The 16,853-nt window shown below is 35.6% G+C and overlaps 2 protein-coding genes across 3 annotated transcripts in view; one reads left to right on the top strand and one right to left on the bottom strand.

The window, feature by feature from the left end:
* LOC131439572 (probable beta-hexosaminidase fdl) overlaps positions 1-16,853 on the top strand; it is a 111,420-nt gene that overhangs the window by 47,264 nt on the left and 47,303 nt on the right. The gene's annotated exons all lie outside the window — the stretch shown is intronic.
* LOC131439573 (uncharacterized) overlaps positions 1-16,853 on the bottom strand; it is a 53,172-nt gene that overhangs the window by 27,421 nt on the left and 8,898 nt on the right. The window contains exon 2 of the mRNA XM_058610749.1: positions 486-799. Coding sequence (XP_058466732.1) covers positions 486-691 — 206 coding nt within the window. The 5' untranslated portion in view covers positions 692-799. The remainder of the gene's footprint in view (positions 1-485; positions 800-16,853) is intronic.

Here is a 16,853-nt window from a genome sequence, read left to right on the forward strand (position 1 = left end):
AAAGGCACATTGCTGCCATCGTTAATCAGCACTGGAGAACGGCGACGATGGAGACGGGGGGTTGTCACGCGAATCGTGATTGCTGCCGGTTTCGAGTTCGTTCAGTACAATTTTCATGATATGATATTTACTCGCAGTGATAAGGATTTTACACAGGCACTCCAAAAATATCGTCGGAAACATATTTTATGGTTCCGTCTGCTGGGACTAGCTTTGGTGTTCGCATTGTTGAGAGAACAATTAGCGTGCATGCTTATCTGTCTGTCGCTAAAAGGAAGGGGGGAGGCTACCGTAACGTGATGCAATAATTGTACCGGAATAACTCACAACGACTGCTGCTGAGTTATAAATTTGTATTCGAAATTTTGGCAATTGAGGCATTTTATTGCACAGTGACTGCTTATCAGTTGGAAATGTCGAATCATTCAAAAGTCTTCACTTATAAAAAAACACTTGAGGTACGATTCATCAAATGAAGTACTTACCCGCCGAGCATGATATTGACGTTTCCATGCAGATTTGCACCCGGTCGCATGCTTTGCAGACCTTGGTGACTGTGACCGGAACCTCCACGGATGCTGTTGGTGGTCGTTGTCTGATTGGTGTAGGCGTTGAAGTAGGAAACCGTATGATTGCTGAGGCTATTGTGTGTGCTGACGGCAGCGATCACGGCCAGTCGTTTCATAGACATCGTAGATTTTTCTTAATATCTTTCGTAGTATTTTGCTCTATTCCTTCTCACAAGGTTTCCTCGGTTGGTTCCGTAGAAACAATGATTGCAAGCCAACTGTTGAACAAACTTGGAAAATAAAATCACAATTTATTATGTGTAGGAATCTGATATAATCGAAAACATTCTTTCTCGTTCCGGTATAAGTGTGATGTCATGTAAACTTTCAAATTTCAAACTATTTTTAAATTTAATACGTCTGACTCCGGTTTTGAGATATGCTTCCAAAAATGTACGATATCGAAATCAAGCGAATGAAAATGAATAGCGTAAAACTAATTTTAGATCTTTTAAATTTCCATGTTTCTTACATTAAAGAACGAGAGCGTTTTTTCACCGACAATCGCGATATTTCTCTTAAATTTAATTATTATTGGTTGTATTTGTACCAGTAGTCTTCTCATTAGTGGAGTCGCCGTGTTATTTTGCTGATTACTCGACTTTCAATCGACGAATAATAATCGAAAACAATATCTTTGCTTCGGCTCTAAGAAGCAATGGCACAATTTCATCTTATTTTTGAAGTCAGTCTATCGAACCGCGACAGCGAATCTCGCTCTAACTAATGGTTTTGCCTTTCTTATATAGAAAGGCAATGCAATCATTGTGAAAACCGACTTTATAACCGAGTGTCATATACTATTCGACTCAGTTCGTCGAGATCACAAAATGTATGTGTGTGTGTGTGTGTTTGTGTGTGTGTGTGTGTGTGTGTGTGTGTGTGTGTGTGTGTGTGTGTGTGTGTGTGTGTGTGTGTGTGTGTGTGTGTGTGTGTGTGTGTGTGTGTGTGTGTGTGTGTGTGTGTGTGTGTGTGTGTGTGTGTGTGTGTATGTGTGACAAATAATGTCACTCAATTTTCTCAGAGATGGCGTGGCCGATTTTCACAAACTTGGATTCAAATGAAAGGTCTTATAGCCTCATATAATTTTCCTGAATTTCATTTGGATCCGACTTCCGATTTCAGAATTACAAGCAAATATGTGATAATTTATTAAAAAATGCGCACTCAATTTTCTCGGAACTTTCTTAACCAATTTTTACAAACTAAGATTAGTGAAAATTTTCAATTCCCTGAGAAATTTTTCACAAGCGATGGCGAAACGAGGTGCACATTTATAAAAAACTTACTGCTAAATTCATCTAGTTGGCAGATCTTGTTAGTTAGTGAATATATAAAACTACTTTGGAACTACTAGTCCCCGGTTTCCGCTTCCAAAAGTACCGATAATAAAGAAGAAAATCTCCAAAAAAACGGAACTCAATTCGGTTTCTCAGCACCGGATAAGCCGATTTTCACAAATCATGATTCAAATTAAAGACCTTTAAATATGCTGTGCAATTTCATCGTGATCCGACTTCCGGTTCCGAAATTGTAGGGCGATGAGTGTCAATGACGATGCAAAACTAGTACGCGACGGTACGTGCGGCTTTGCTCTGTCCGCAGCGTGCTTTGTTCAATTTCGTATAGCGTGCAGGGTTGTCGCATTAAAATTTATATTTTTCAGGTGACGAAAATGTAAATTTTCTAATTTTTCATTCAATTTGTATCTACTTGTTAGTGTTATAACGATGCTTTTCTAAGGGTAGGGTCTAAACGATGAAAAAATCATCATTTTTACGATTTTTTTTCCAGAATTACCGTTCAGAAAAATAAATTCAAATGTTTCGCATGATAGAAAGCATCATTCGAACAACATTTTGTGATTTTTTCGTGGAAAAATATTGAGAAATAAGTCGTTGAAGAGGAATTTTTTAGGGCGCTTTTTAAAAAATCATGATTTGCGGTGTCCACTGTATCTCAGCGCAGACTAATCAGAAGTGAACAAATAAACGCAGCATAGTTAGAGTAGAAATTTTTCTAGACCCCAACGTTTACGTTTGATTTTTTTCAATTTTTTAAAATTTTTGGTGGTTGTTCAAAGTGAAAACTACGATTTTTCACGAAAAAATCCGCCATTTTGTAGCTGTTAAACCTCTCCAGAGTAACAAACAACGAAAAGAAAAACGGGGTCTGGTTTTTTATATGAAGAAAGTGTGTGCAAAATTTGAAAATATTGGTGCAGTAGTTTTTGAATGACGATGGACACCTGCTTTCGAGAAAAACGCGTTTAAAGTTTTTTGTCTATAAAATCAATTGAAAAAATTTATTCCTCCAGGGAGCCCGTAGGGTCTAATATTTTCAAAAAATAATATTTTTTCTTTTATAATTTATTATAATGAACATTTCAAGTATGTTTTGTCAATTTTTGAAGTCAATCGAAGTAGAAATTTTGGTCCTGTGCGCCGAGCTCTTGCTTCTTCTAAGAATGAATTATCTATAGATAAAGATCCATAACTTCCAGAGTTTCGTTCCAATAAGCTTGAAAATTTCACAGAGTATTCTTTAAATGTTTTAATATAAGAAAATATAAAGAAAATAATAAATGATTTTTCAAAAGTGTTAGACCCTACCTGCCCCTTAAGTTGTGTTACATCATCAGCTTTTGAGAATGGTCTAAGCAACCATTCCTTGGCAATTTTCAAAAACAATTCAACATTGATTGGTTCGATTGGTTTTCGTATCTTCAGCCATGTTTAAGATTTTTATTGAGGTTGTATGGAAAAAGTTTACTCTGTAAAAATCTGTTGTATTTTAATTTTATTTCGAAAATGTGTATGTATGTACTAGAGATTTGTCTTTGTACCCGAAACCCGACCCGAACCCGAAGCTGATGGTTTCAGAAAAAAAAGTTTGCCGGATCCGGGACGGGTCGAGCTCTGGTTCAAAAGTTTGGTCGGGTTTCGGGTATTCGAATCCGTCTACCAATATTTTTTTAGGATTCGAGTCAGTAATAGGCAAAGAGTTTTATTTTTTTTAGCTGAACTGGGTCGGGTTCGGGATAGACAGAAAACAGGGATATTACGGTCGCGCAGATTTCGCAATTTTCGCGGATTTAGCGCGGTTTCTGCTCAGATTTTGATGCGATGGTGCGGATTTCGTGCGAATTTCAAGAAACGTCATTTCACATTTGTGAATCATTTGTTCGAAAAAAAGTTATTTACAATATTTTGTAGCTTGTGAGTTATGTGAAACCCCAAAAACTTAAAGATGGACGAAGGTTTGTTTTATGAAACCCCAAAAAATTGCTCGTTGAGTTGGTGAATTTTCACATTGGTTAAACCAAAATTTATGAGCAGGCGGTTCTAGCAAATGTTTTCTTCGGTGGACAACTTCCACAAATTTAGTAACCTCCACTTCCTTCATCATACCTTCTTTACAAGCACGACTACAAGTAGATTCTATATACACCGATTTAGCTACTGCGTTCAAAAAAAAATCAATCATCAATCATAACGATCGCAAAGTTAAGTAGACTAGGATTTAACGGATCATTTTTGAATTGGCTTCGACCATATCTAACTGGTCATGATGGTCATTTGCTCTTACCTCTGGAGTTCCTCAAGGATGTCACCTTGGACCGTTTATAATTTTATTGTATCTCAACGATCTAAATTTTTCGATCAAGTGTATTAAAGTATCGTTCGTTGATGACTTTAAAATATTCCATATAATCAAATCTGCAGCTGACTCAAAGTTCCTACAAGAACAGATGGAAAAGTTAACTGATTGGTGTAACATCAACAAAATGGTTCTAAATGCCACTAAATGCTCCGTCATCTCTTTTAGTCGCAAAGTCTGTATTCAAGCTCGACTATAATATTTCACAAACTGTTCTCGAACGCGCATCGTCTGTTAAATACAGATGTCTAAATGTTCTTCTAGAATCCAAGTTAAATTGTAAGTAGCACATAAAGTTTACTATTTTCAAAGCCTCCTAGCTATTAGGATTTATTTCCCGCGTTACTAAAAATTCTCTGGTGTACATTGCTTGTAAGCTTTAGCTCGCTCAATTCTCGAATATGCTTCTGTTATCTTGTTACCTTATTACCAAAACGATATCCAACGTATAAGGATTTATTTATTGTATTTATATGACAAACTTATGCAGATTTTTAAATTATATTCAAGTGGATTTTAAAGTTCTGCGGAAAGTATCACTTGCATAAAAATAGTGTTTTAATGCTTCGCTCGAATATCGCGCGTTTTAGTTTTCAACTTTGCGCGGATTTTGCGCGTTTTTATTTTGAAATTATTCGTAACAACCCTGAACTTATTATCGCGTTCGGGTCGGGTACGGGTAAAATTTTCGATCGTCAACGGGTCGTCGAGTTATGGCTTAAGAAATTGCTCAACCTATCATCCCCTCAAAGATTTTTTTCCCGATAATTTTTCTCGGAGATGATTGAACCGATTTCAACAAGCTTAAGCTCAAAATTGAATCGAGTTGGAAGACCAATTGGCTGTAACTTCCGGTTTCGGAGATATAATGGTATGAGTGACATAACCGACAAAACGCAGTTTTTCTCTCCGCTCTGTTTTCTCGGAAATGGCTGAACCGATTCCAACAAGTTTAGTGTCGTTCGAGACTAATATTTGGTTGTGGTTCAAGTTCGAAGATCTTATGGCTGACATTTGCACTTCATAAGATATAATCGTAAAAGTGACGTATCCAATGGTACGTATTTTTTCAATCAGCACATGTTTTTCAGAATGTGAGCAATGATCAAGTTTGGCTTCGTGAATGTTGTTGAATATTTGCCGCGAGCGCTGAATGACGCTTTTGTGAACTAATCGAATCAATCTGAATTAATTTGAATAAAAAATCAGCCAAAATTTGAGTCAAAATTTATTCTAATGTTTGTGTAGAGAGGCTTTAATCTTAAAGTCATTTGCCATTTTTGGATCAGGAAAACTTTTTGACCCTATGCACGGGATTGGGAATCGAACCCCGGTGGGTTGCATGAAAGGCATCGGCTTACCCATTACACTATACCCGTCCTCTTATTTCATGAAAATAAAATGACGATGAAACTTATTTGCTTGTAATTTGCACTAAAGCTTCATTAATGTTATTGCCTTTCTCTATAGAAAGGTAATAGCATTGCTGGAGAATTGACGGAGCTCCGGATCGGAAAATGTCTGTGTGTGTATGTATGTGCACCTTTTAAAAGATTTTCACTCCGCACAATTTACTTAGAGTTGGCTGAACCAATTTTAACAAATTTAGGTTCATTTGAAAGCTACTATCGGGTTGTGAATCAAGTTTGAAGATCAAGTGGCTGTCACTTCTGACTACGAAGATATACTGGCATAAGTGACGTAACCGACAAATCTTCGCCTTATGGCATAGGTTATCGGACAATACGACGTATTAGACATTCAGAGACATTTCTAGAAACGATCTTTATGTGTTCTGCGTCTTGCAAAAGTTTCTACATAGCCAGTGGGTTTATCTAATTTCCATCGCACCTGCTGTGCTAATGATTGAGTATTTTCTAAACGGTGTACATGTCTCTTCATTTCCTACATTAATTTGTAGTCTTTCAATACTGATACAAAAAGAGACGTATTATATTAAATGGCACTCTAGAAATTGCAACCTCATATACGAGTGTCCACAAACATGATGAACATGACTGTTCAATTCTATCTAGATCTGCGATAACTTACTATCTATATAGGTATAAAATAATAGCGAAAAAAGTGTTTGTTGCTAAGGTTCTCTGGTATGAGTGGGCCGATCTTCAAATGATTTTTTTTTGTTCGAAAGGTGAAGTTTAGGCGGAGGTTTTAGGCTACAGTACATAAGGAAAATCCTTCGGGAAAGTAGAGAAAAACTAGAAAATTGGTTCGTTTAAAATTGGAAACTTTCCACTCAATGCATGCTAGATCTCCGATGATTGTTTGGCGCGTATCAAGTTATGCAATGTTGCTGCCCGCTGGAGAGCAAAATATGAATACTTGATTATTGATAAAATCGTTTGGCGCCAAACTAGCTGATTTGTGTTCAAATTTTACTGAGCCTACTTGATTAACGTGTTTCTTTATTTCGAACCACATGTTCAGTACGGGCACGAAATGCACAGCATACAGGCTCCCATTTTTCAATATATATAATTTGTGTTCAATGCCGTCAATTGAAATTAAAGAACGACTGTAAGAAAATAAAGTCATTGACGAGAGCACGTTATTTTATGATTCGTTGTTTTCTTTAAATTCCAAGAATGTGAATCTCTATCTTCACGATGGATGTAATTATTGCTACCACAATGCGCTGAACTTTCATCCAGAAACAACAAGATTGAAGTGTTCAATGAAGTAATTCCGTTTAAATTCGAAGGATATTTTTTTGGTTTGTTTTTGGCCTAAATTTTACATAAGCATTACCAGTGCCCGAAAAGTAGAATTTTGCATCACAAGTTGGGGTCAGTTATAGTCATACTTCTTGAATTTCATTAGATCAACCCAAACACAACTGTTACAAAAAGTACATTCAATTGATAAATGAAATAAATTTGGAGTAAAATGCGAGTAAGGGTAAGTTGAAAATATGTGCATTCGCTTCGATTTTTCACGTCGCTATAATAGTAGTGTTGAACAATTTTCGAACTATTCTGTCTGTGGTATTGCTTCTTAGAATCGAAACAAAGATGTTGTATCCGATTTTACCACAATTCGTTGATTCAATTAAAGTCGAGCAATCGGTAAAATAATATGGCGACTCTACTATTGAGTTGACTATTTGTACAAAAGGTTTAAAATCATAATCGCAGTTACAAGTGTGCGAAACTCATTTCAAATATCGCTTCATTGGATCGAGTACTTCAAGTACATTTATTGCAAATCCATTCACCTTCAGCATCAATAATAGATACTTGATACCTTTGAAGACCTCCAAATTGTTTCAAATTTCAAGTACGGTAATTCATTTGAGCCCGAACGTCTTCATTTGACCCAGATACGATCCAAATTATATCAACCCGTTCGAGACGTCTTTGGGTCTATTTTGCTCTAAACATCGGTTTTTGCAGAGTACTTCGAAATTTCAATTTATTTCAAGGACTTGCCAGTAGATGCGGGTAGACTTACAGTAGCTCCGATATGACTCATCCATTCACCTTCTTACTGTAGCTGTTACCGAAAAGCGAACAAAAAGGGTTGGGCTGATATGTAAGTAGAGTCACTTACTCGTATTTCGCGGGAATAAAAGATGCTCTTCCAACCATAATATCCAGTGCATGGATGAAGCATATCGCTATACATGCTTGAACCCGCCTGATGGTTTGTTTGAGAAGGGCGCGTCAGACTCATTTCAAACCTTCAGAAGGAAACAAGTTTCCTTCAAGTGACTTGGGCTGGCTATCCACAATCCCTCGTCCAGTCATCAATTCGTCCGATGCCCTGATGCTCCCTCCCCTTTACATCCCCGTGATAAATGTTTTATATTGATAAATACAATGAAACATAGTGTAATGAAATTAATATAACATAAAATGATAGATGATAGATTACAAAATAATATAATATAACATAATATAATATAATATAATACAATGTCATACAATATAATATAATATATTATAAAACAATATATAAAATAACAGTTAATGTAGAGTGTCAGTTATGCTCTTCTATCTTCGCAATACTGCAGGAAGTAGAATATTTCTCTTCTAATAACAATGATAATATCCACATCTATAAAAATAATATATGTTATTATTATTGATGACAAATTAATAATAATAACAATAGATATAATAATGAAAATAATAATAAGAAACAATATAATATAGTACAATGAAATATATAATAATTAATAGAATGAATAAAATGATATGTTGCGATATGCTATGATATTATATTACTTGAATTTATATGTCATTTCTCATCCTCTCATTCTGCCATCAACGCATTCCAGCGACCAATTGTCATCACAGACACACGTGTAAGCATGAAATAGGAACCAGTGAGGACCAAGCTCACCTTCAAATATCACCTTGATATTTAGTTAAAAGATTACTTTAAAAATGATAACTTATAAGCTTGAGCTTGAGCTTGAGCTTGAGCTTGAGCTTGAGCGACAAGCCCTGGTTGCTACTCCGTTACTGATCGGGATTAGCTGAAATTGTACAGGGAATTTTTAGAAGATAATCCGACCTGGGACTGGTAAATCATCCTTCAATGTACATCTTCTGGTAATCCCAGAATTCATTGATCAGTACCGGCGCCGGCCAGGCCCGAACGTAGATCGTCTAAGGGATGGGAAGGGAAGTTAGTCCAACACTTGTTGTTACTAGAGGCCGTATATACTACTGCGCACTCCACAAGTGTCACGGGAGAAGGATATTTGTTAGTAAAAATTTCAGTATTGGTATCATTCGCGCGCGACTCAGTATGTTCCGGTTTCAAGATGCTCGGATGCACCACTAAACTCACTGACTTTCCGAGTGAACGTTTCAACAATATCATATATTGAAGTCCAGGGAAGTTTTGATTCACAGTTCTTATTCGAGGAAACTGAAGAAAAATTTGCAACACTATCGCGTAAGGAATAAAAACTTTCCTATTTTTTATGAATGAAATTACGTGATACAAAATAAACGAGTGAATAGAATTTAGACAAAATAGTTGATTCATTGCATTGACATATTCTAAACAGTTGTTATGAAATCAATTTAAATCATCAAATAAAGGTCAACAGATTTCACGCGCGTCTGGATTCTGTATTATTTCCGCTTTATTATTTTAATTATTTATTAAAATTATTAAATGGTTATATTGGTTGATCTGGGCAGCCGGCTACCGAGAAAAATATTAATTTATTGTTTGAAATATTAATATCAAGTGTTTTTACTATGTATTCAATATACCTATATATGTTATCTCTGTTATTAACTTTGTAAAATCAACGGATTTGTGCAATAGTTGATTTTTATAATTCAATTTATAATCCTGAAAGACAATCAATAACATGGAAAAAGAAAACATTCCAAATAAAACTTTTCTCCGAAGCTAGACGGAAATTAATAGGTTAAATCAGAGATAATTTATTTAAATAGAGTAATCAGAAGTGAAACATTGAAAATATCTGATAACTGAAAGGAAAAAGAAACTCCTGCAATTGTCGCCTTTTACGACATGGAAGCAGCAACCCAGTGGATCTATTCTTGGTTCATTTTTTTTCCGCCGGATTCCACACGGTATCTAGACTGGTACTGTCCGGAGAGAGCTAATAGGTACTATCAATCTCCTAGTGGACCCCAGCCCCTTTTAAAAATGATAACTTATAAGGAAAACAAATTTATATTTTGCGCAGAGGTACGTAGTACTACTCATAATAAACCCTATAATATAATATAATACAATATAATATGATATAATGCAATGCACTATAATACCATACAACATATTATATAATAACATAAAAGACAAAAAAACAAGACGATAATATATAAAATAATATGCTATGATACAATATAACAGTTAATGTAGCAGTGTAAGTTACGTTCTTCTAATAATAATAATAACAATAATAGTAATAATAATAATAATAATGATAATAATAATACATGATGTAATAAACAACAGAATCATATGTTGTAATATACTATGATAAAAATTGCAATTTAGGATGGGCTTTAACTTATGAGTCAATTAGCACCCTCTCATTCTGCTACTAACGCAGAAGGCGATAGCACCCAGTCGACGCCGTTCTATTGACCAAATATCATCATAGACACACGGGGAAGCATGAGATAGGAACTTGTGAGGACTTAGTTATCTCACCATTTGACGACGTCGAAATATCAATTTATTATGTGGCTATAAACAGTTCCGTACAGCATACTCTAGCCAACACTTCTGTCGCTTTTACGGACATCATCGAAAAAAATTTGAGAATCATTACGTTAACATTTTTTTTCATCTTTGAAACGATTCATCAACTTTCTCACAAGCTGAAAAGTTTCTGCGATCGAATTGAAAACAATTGTTGGTTCATTTTATCATTCAACTTCATTGATCGCGAACAATTATGGCCCCATTCTTCTGAAACCATCTTTCACATAGGTCGTTTGATTATTTTGATTTTGTGAGTTTAGTGAGTTCTCCTAAACAGTGTCATGAAGTTTGAGTTTTTACATGGAAAATTGTTGTTTACCGAAAATGGAGAAACAAAAAATGTTTTTTATCACAGAACAGTTATTCTCAACCTGTGGCTCCGTCTTTTTGACAATAACCATTAAAATTGATTGAAAGTAGTTTTGATTTATTTAAATCTGATCTAATATTATTGCGCTACGAAGTGTGCAGGGGTCCGCTAGTACTTTATAACTTTCTGCGAGTCCATGTACGAGTTCTTTCCGTGCACCATACACGATCGAACGCAGTGCGTGCATTGAGTCGAGTTTCCGTGCACGTACACCGGGCACATGCTAGGTACGGTTGAACCAGTGATAGAGAAAAAACAGAACAAAGCAAAAACAAAAAAAAGTTCATTAGTAACGAGAGTGAGCAAAGTGTGAGTATAATAGGAGCGAAACAAAACTAGAGATATCAGTGTTTCTGTTTTTTGTACTAGAACCATCCAAAGTTAGAATAATGCGATTCAACATCTAATAAATCGTTCGTCACGAAACGATTTAGAAGATACTGGACTTTTACCCGGATCGTGAATTTTATTGATTATTAATGCTTTTGAACATAATAAGTGCTTGAGGTTCTTAATTCATTTGATAACTCATACAAAATAAATTCAAACTGTAGCAATTGCAGTACGTGTTTAATCTAAAATGACGTTTTTTTAATTTTTTTACTCGAAAACTTATTTGTAGATATTGCTGATATACTTGTCTATTGTTAATTTCTGGAATGGATATTGTGATAATCTGGAATCACTGTTCAGCGAACGCGAGTGAATATCCGTTTGAATGTAACTACGAACATGTGCACGTGCAACAAGTGCATGAGGTCGAGTTAGAACATGACTTGAGAGTTCGGTATGAGAACAGAACTTCCGCTAGCATGGTGTTCGGTGTTTGTTTGGAAAGACTGGTTTTAATATAGAAGCCCTGGAAGTTGTACCTAATTGTACATTAGTTCAAGTTCAGAGCTAAGGTATCTTGTTCAATAAGTCAATTTAGCAGTCGATAGGATAGGACTAAATTTTATCCGGATTCATGATTTTCGGCAAAAATCAGTTTAAGAAAACGATCAGAAATTGAAATCGTATTTCTTTCATGGTAAAACCGATCATAATCAGTAGTAAATGATGGTTCTGGTTTTTTATATACAAGGTCCAAAGAAAAATCTTACAGTAGTGTATAATTTTATGAGAAATGCATGAATATCATGCAATATTATATATCCATTTTTATCCTAAATAGAAATAAATCTGATATATGCACGAAAATGTTGTATTAAATTTTTTGCAATATAAATTGAATTAAAATTGTTAAGATTTGAGTTGGGTGTTCAGTCACAAGTGGTGAATTTTCAACCGTATTATATGCATGATTTGGTTGCTACCATTAGGACATCATATACGAGGTCTGTTCAAAAAGTTCCCGGAATTTTTTAATTGCGCGCGTCTGGAGACTCCGGTGGTCAAAATTTTGTTTTATTGTGTTGGTACATATGTCCCTAATGTATGGTGAAATTTTCAGCTGTATTCATTGTTTACATTCTGTCTTGTAGCGGCTGGTGTAGACGTGTTTTTTTGAGCTCGGCGATTTTTGAATTGAAGAGTCAAAGAATTTGCATTAAATTTTGCGTGAAAAATGAAATAAAGTGTAACCAAGTGTGCGAAATGTTACAGAGAGCCTACGGTGAGTCTGCTATGAAAAAAACAAGTGTTTACGAGTGGTATAAGCGTTTCCAAGATGGCCGCGAAGACGTTGAAGACGACGAACGCTCCGGTCGACCCAGCACGTCAATAATCGATGAAAATGTGGGAAAAGTGGAAAAAATGATTATGGATGATCGCCGAATCACTATTAGAGAAGTTGCTGATGAAGTTGGCATATCAGTTGGCTCATGCCATCATATTTTTTCAAATGTATTGGGCATGAAACGAGTGGCAGCAAAATTCGTTCCAAAACTGCTGAATTTTGATCAAAAAAACAAACGCATTACCATACTTTAATCATGCCCCAACCTCCTTATTCACCAGATATCGCTCCGTGTGATTTTTTCCTGTTCCCAAAGTTGAAGAGACCCATGAAAGGACAGCGTTTTTCATCGATTGAAGAGATAAAGGCAGAATCGCTGAGAGTGCTACAGAGCATTACAAAAAGTGACTATCAGGGGTGTTTCGAAGACTGGAAAAAACGCTGGCATAAGTGTATTTTATCTAGGGGGGATTACTTTGAAGGGGACCATATAGATGTAGACGAATAAATAAATATTTTTTTAGAAAAATGAGAATTCCGGGTACTTTTTGAACAGACCTCGTACATTCGCAGCTCTGTGTGTTTTTTGTAGAGAAAATTGTAAACCGACTTGTGATGTGTAATGGGGGAAAGGGAACTTTTCTACTAACATACTAACTGATACAAAGATCGAATCGACACAATCGAAGCATTTTTTGCTTGAGTACTTATAACATTATGTGACATTACATCCAATGTTTCTAGTTTTGTGAAAGTGAGAATATCGTTCTGAATCCTTTGAAGCGTTTTGTTCCTGGTAAACATAAACCGAACTCGAAAGGCAATCTTTCATCAATTTATAAAAAAAGACGGGTGGGTAGTGTCAGAGACTTCACTGGATGACGTGAATACGAATAATACTGACATGCTTTTCCACAGTTCGGATAATTTTTCTTTAGTTTTAGCAAATCCTGTACCTATTATCGAATGTATGTATGTAAGTATGTCGAATCTCAGGTAAAAAAATCCAATGAAACATATTTGGTAAATTGTTAATTGAATGACTAAATTGACCGTGCTAAACAATATGCACAAACATGTTAGTCTATAAGCCCACTCTAATCACTGAAAATATTCCGTATTTCTATGTGTCGGTTTTGCACGATACGCTTTGTGCGATAATTCGTTTAATTCATGTGTTTGGAATTTTGCGCGCCTTATTTTGGCACTGAATTTCACCATACTGCTCGTTCATATCAAACATTTTTATAAAACTTCAACTTTGAGTTATTTTTGTATATCTCATAGTACTGAAAATTTCATCATATACTGCTGAACATATTTCCGACGATATGAAGAACAATTTATGTTCCTATTCTTGCACAGAGTAAAATTTGAAAAGGCGCCTCCTAGCCCCATTTTCTGTTGCGGATATGAATCAAAAGGGCCAAGTATAGTTTTACCTGGTCTTTTGAACGGTCCCTGATAAGGTTTAAGAATTCACTGAAGTTTAACAAAAATGTCCATTCTAGACTTGCGGACTATGAAATGGATTTTTACGGAATTTTCCATGTGAATAAGTCATTAGTGTGGTTTATTTCGTGTACAATAATTGAATTCTGGAGAGTGTGATATTTCAGTAAATATTTCGTCGTGTTTTTCTATTCACATCAAATGTTATGCTTTTCGTTGGTATCATAAGTTCATAAAAATGAACTTGCCCTGTAGCATTGAAAAACAAAATATTTTTTCTGTTTGTTACTAGGTACTAGCTTGAACAAATTTTAAATCGTACAAAATGTTTTCCACTAATATGCTGGGATATTCAGCTAGTGGCATTATAAATATTCAGTTCAAAAACCTTCGTCGCAAGCTGAAACGTTGTTCAAAAAGAATCACGTCCAACAGAAATTTCTTCTAATTCGTCGCCATTGTACCGCTATGAACATTCAATCAATCATTTCGGATGCCCCAGCTCCTTTCGTGGAAATAATCAGACCGTATCCTATTCGTTTCCCGTGTAGATGCATCCTTGTGCCTAAATATGCTTTTTACACAATTAAAACTTACGTAACACAGGTCCCTTTGAATTGTGGCACAACAATGACACAGCGAGAAACATTGAACTTCAGCCAATAATTTGACCCGCTAGACTACGCTGTTCACCCTCGTTCGACGAACGAAACTCCTGAAAACACGAAACACTTTGACCGCCGCACAGTGGATTAAGTTGGTATTGAAGGATAAATTTGAAGATTCAAATTAATACTCGCTACTGTTTCTATCGAATCGTAGATAAAAGGATTTAGGAATGATTTCGCTAATTTCTGGAAAATTCACATTTAACTTTTTATAGCAATAAAAATAATTGCTGTGTCTGCAACGCAATCAATTGATAGTTAAGAGTTAAGAAGCGTCGCTTAGGAGTAACTCGAAAAATTTCACACATTATGAATTATTGGTTTCTTCCCCGTCCACTGTGTGACCCAGGCCGATGCTCTTTGTGCCACAGGGAGGGACTCGTTATCGTCGCGTGGGTCAATTTCCTAGTCGACGTGGCAAATTAAGAAATGATGTTTTGTCATGAATGTCGTTTTTTTGTGGAGCTTATAATGAAAAAAAGGAAAAAAAAAATATTTGTAGCTTTGGCACCGCGTTCTGTGCACAGCAACTCACAGCGATATGCTGGGCTGTTTTCTTACTTGAGTTGATTAAACTGTAAACTTTTTTAAGTTAACTTTCTTAAAACTGAGGAATACCTGAATACCAAAGTACCGATTTGAAACATTGTCATTCGTAACCTTTCTAATGAGTTGTAAACAAAATTTCGTTTCTGTCGATATTTTACAGCCGTTTACACCGCATCCGGATATTTTCTGGATTTGGTAATTTTGTACTGGATACTTTACTTTTTTGACGTAGGACTACGTCTTCGTTTTCTTTACAAGGGATGTAAATTAAAAACTCGGAAAATGAGACCGTACTAACAGTGGTCAGGTTTTGAACATCTACAGCTGGACCAGTTTTTAAAAACTTCTCGATATCATTACATCTATTGCTAGGAAGTATTTCTTCTCATCAATTAACAGTAGATCAAATTATATATTTTAGATAATTAATGTTCGAAACTTCAATTGATTACGAACAATATCTGAGTTTCTCTGTTTTTCAAGCCATTCTCGTAATAGAAGTGACAATTTAGTATCCGTAAGTTCATTTTACATTTCGAATAGCTTAGGCGATACTATTTTAATAGTAACCCTTAAACAACAAGAACTAGTATTGCACTGATTTGCACTCTGTGCGGTTCGTTAACACCTCGCACGACAGGACAATGTTTTAATTGAAATTTCGTTTTTCAATGTATGTGTGTGTTTAAATGAAGACAGAGCGTCTCAACCAGACTTAGCATTCATTCATATCGGAATTCGTCCAACAAACTAAACGGATCTACGTCTTAACAAAAGACTAAGACACAAATCGTTGAAACTAAACGGTTTTTTTCAGGGCATACAAAATTCTCAAGCAATTATTTTCGTAATCATATTCCGCACAGATACAAATAAGTGTATTTGGAACACAAAAAACCCTCTTCTTAATCCATCTAGTGGTGTGATAATGCTTTTTTGTCATTCAAACAGTCTTAACAAAACATATTTTTCTCATTAATCTGGGCTGATATTTAACACAAATTCATTCTGATTGTTCCAGTTAGTTCAGAGAAGCGTTACTCAACGCAGATTCGACAACATTCTCGATACCAAATATATCAGAAATAGTACATTTGACCTTGATCATTGGTTACTTCTTGGAAACACGTGCTGAGAGAAAAAACATGTTTTGGCAGTTACGTCACTTATACCAGTATATCTCCGGAACCCGAAGTGACAGCCAATTGATCTTCGAACTTGTTTCACTAACACAAATTTGTTTTCAGTGGCTTTCGAAAACTAGTCTACGTTTGTTATAAAAGGTTGAACCATCTCAAAGAAAATTGAGATGAGAGAAAATAAATGCGTTTTGCCGGTTATGTCACGTACGCCGTTATGTCTCCGGTACCTGAAGTGACAGTCAATTGATCTTCGAACTTGTTGCACAACCCAATGGCAGCTTTCAAACTAGTTCAAGCTTGTCATCTCGAAGAAAATTGAGCAATGAGAAAAAACGCGTTTTGTCGTTTACGTCACTCAGGCCCGTACCCAGGATTTCGTTTCGGGAGGGGCCCATAGATAAAAAAATAATGTTACTGAAGATTGCTTATGTACCTAACTCTCGGTGTGCCTTTTACGGGTGTTTTTAACAGACACTTTAAACTTTCCCTTTGGAACTGTTATTGTATCACATTTCTTTACATTTACTGTCTTGTTATTTCTGT

Source organism: Malaya genurostris, chromosome 3 (assembly GCF_030247185.1).
Source record: "Malaya genurostris strain Urasoe2022 chromosome 3, Malgen_1.1, whole genome shotgun sequence".
Lineage (NCBI taxonomy): Eukaryota > Metazoa > Arthropoda > Insecta > Diptera > Culicidae > Malaya > Malaya genurostris.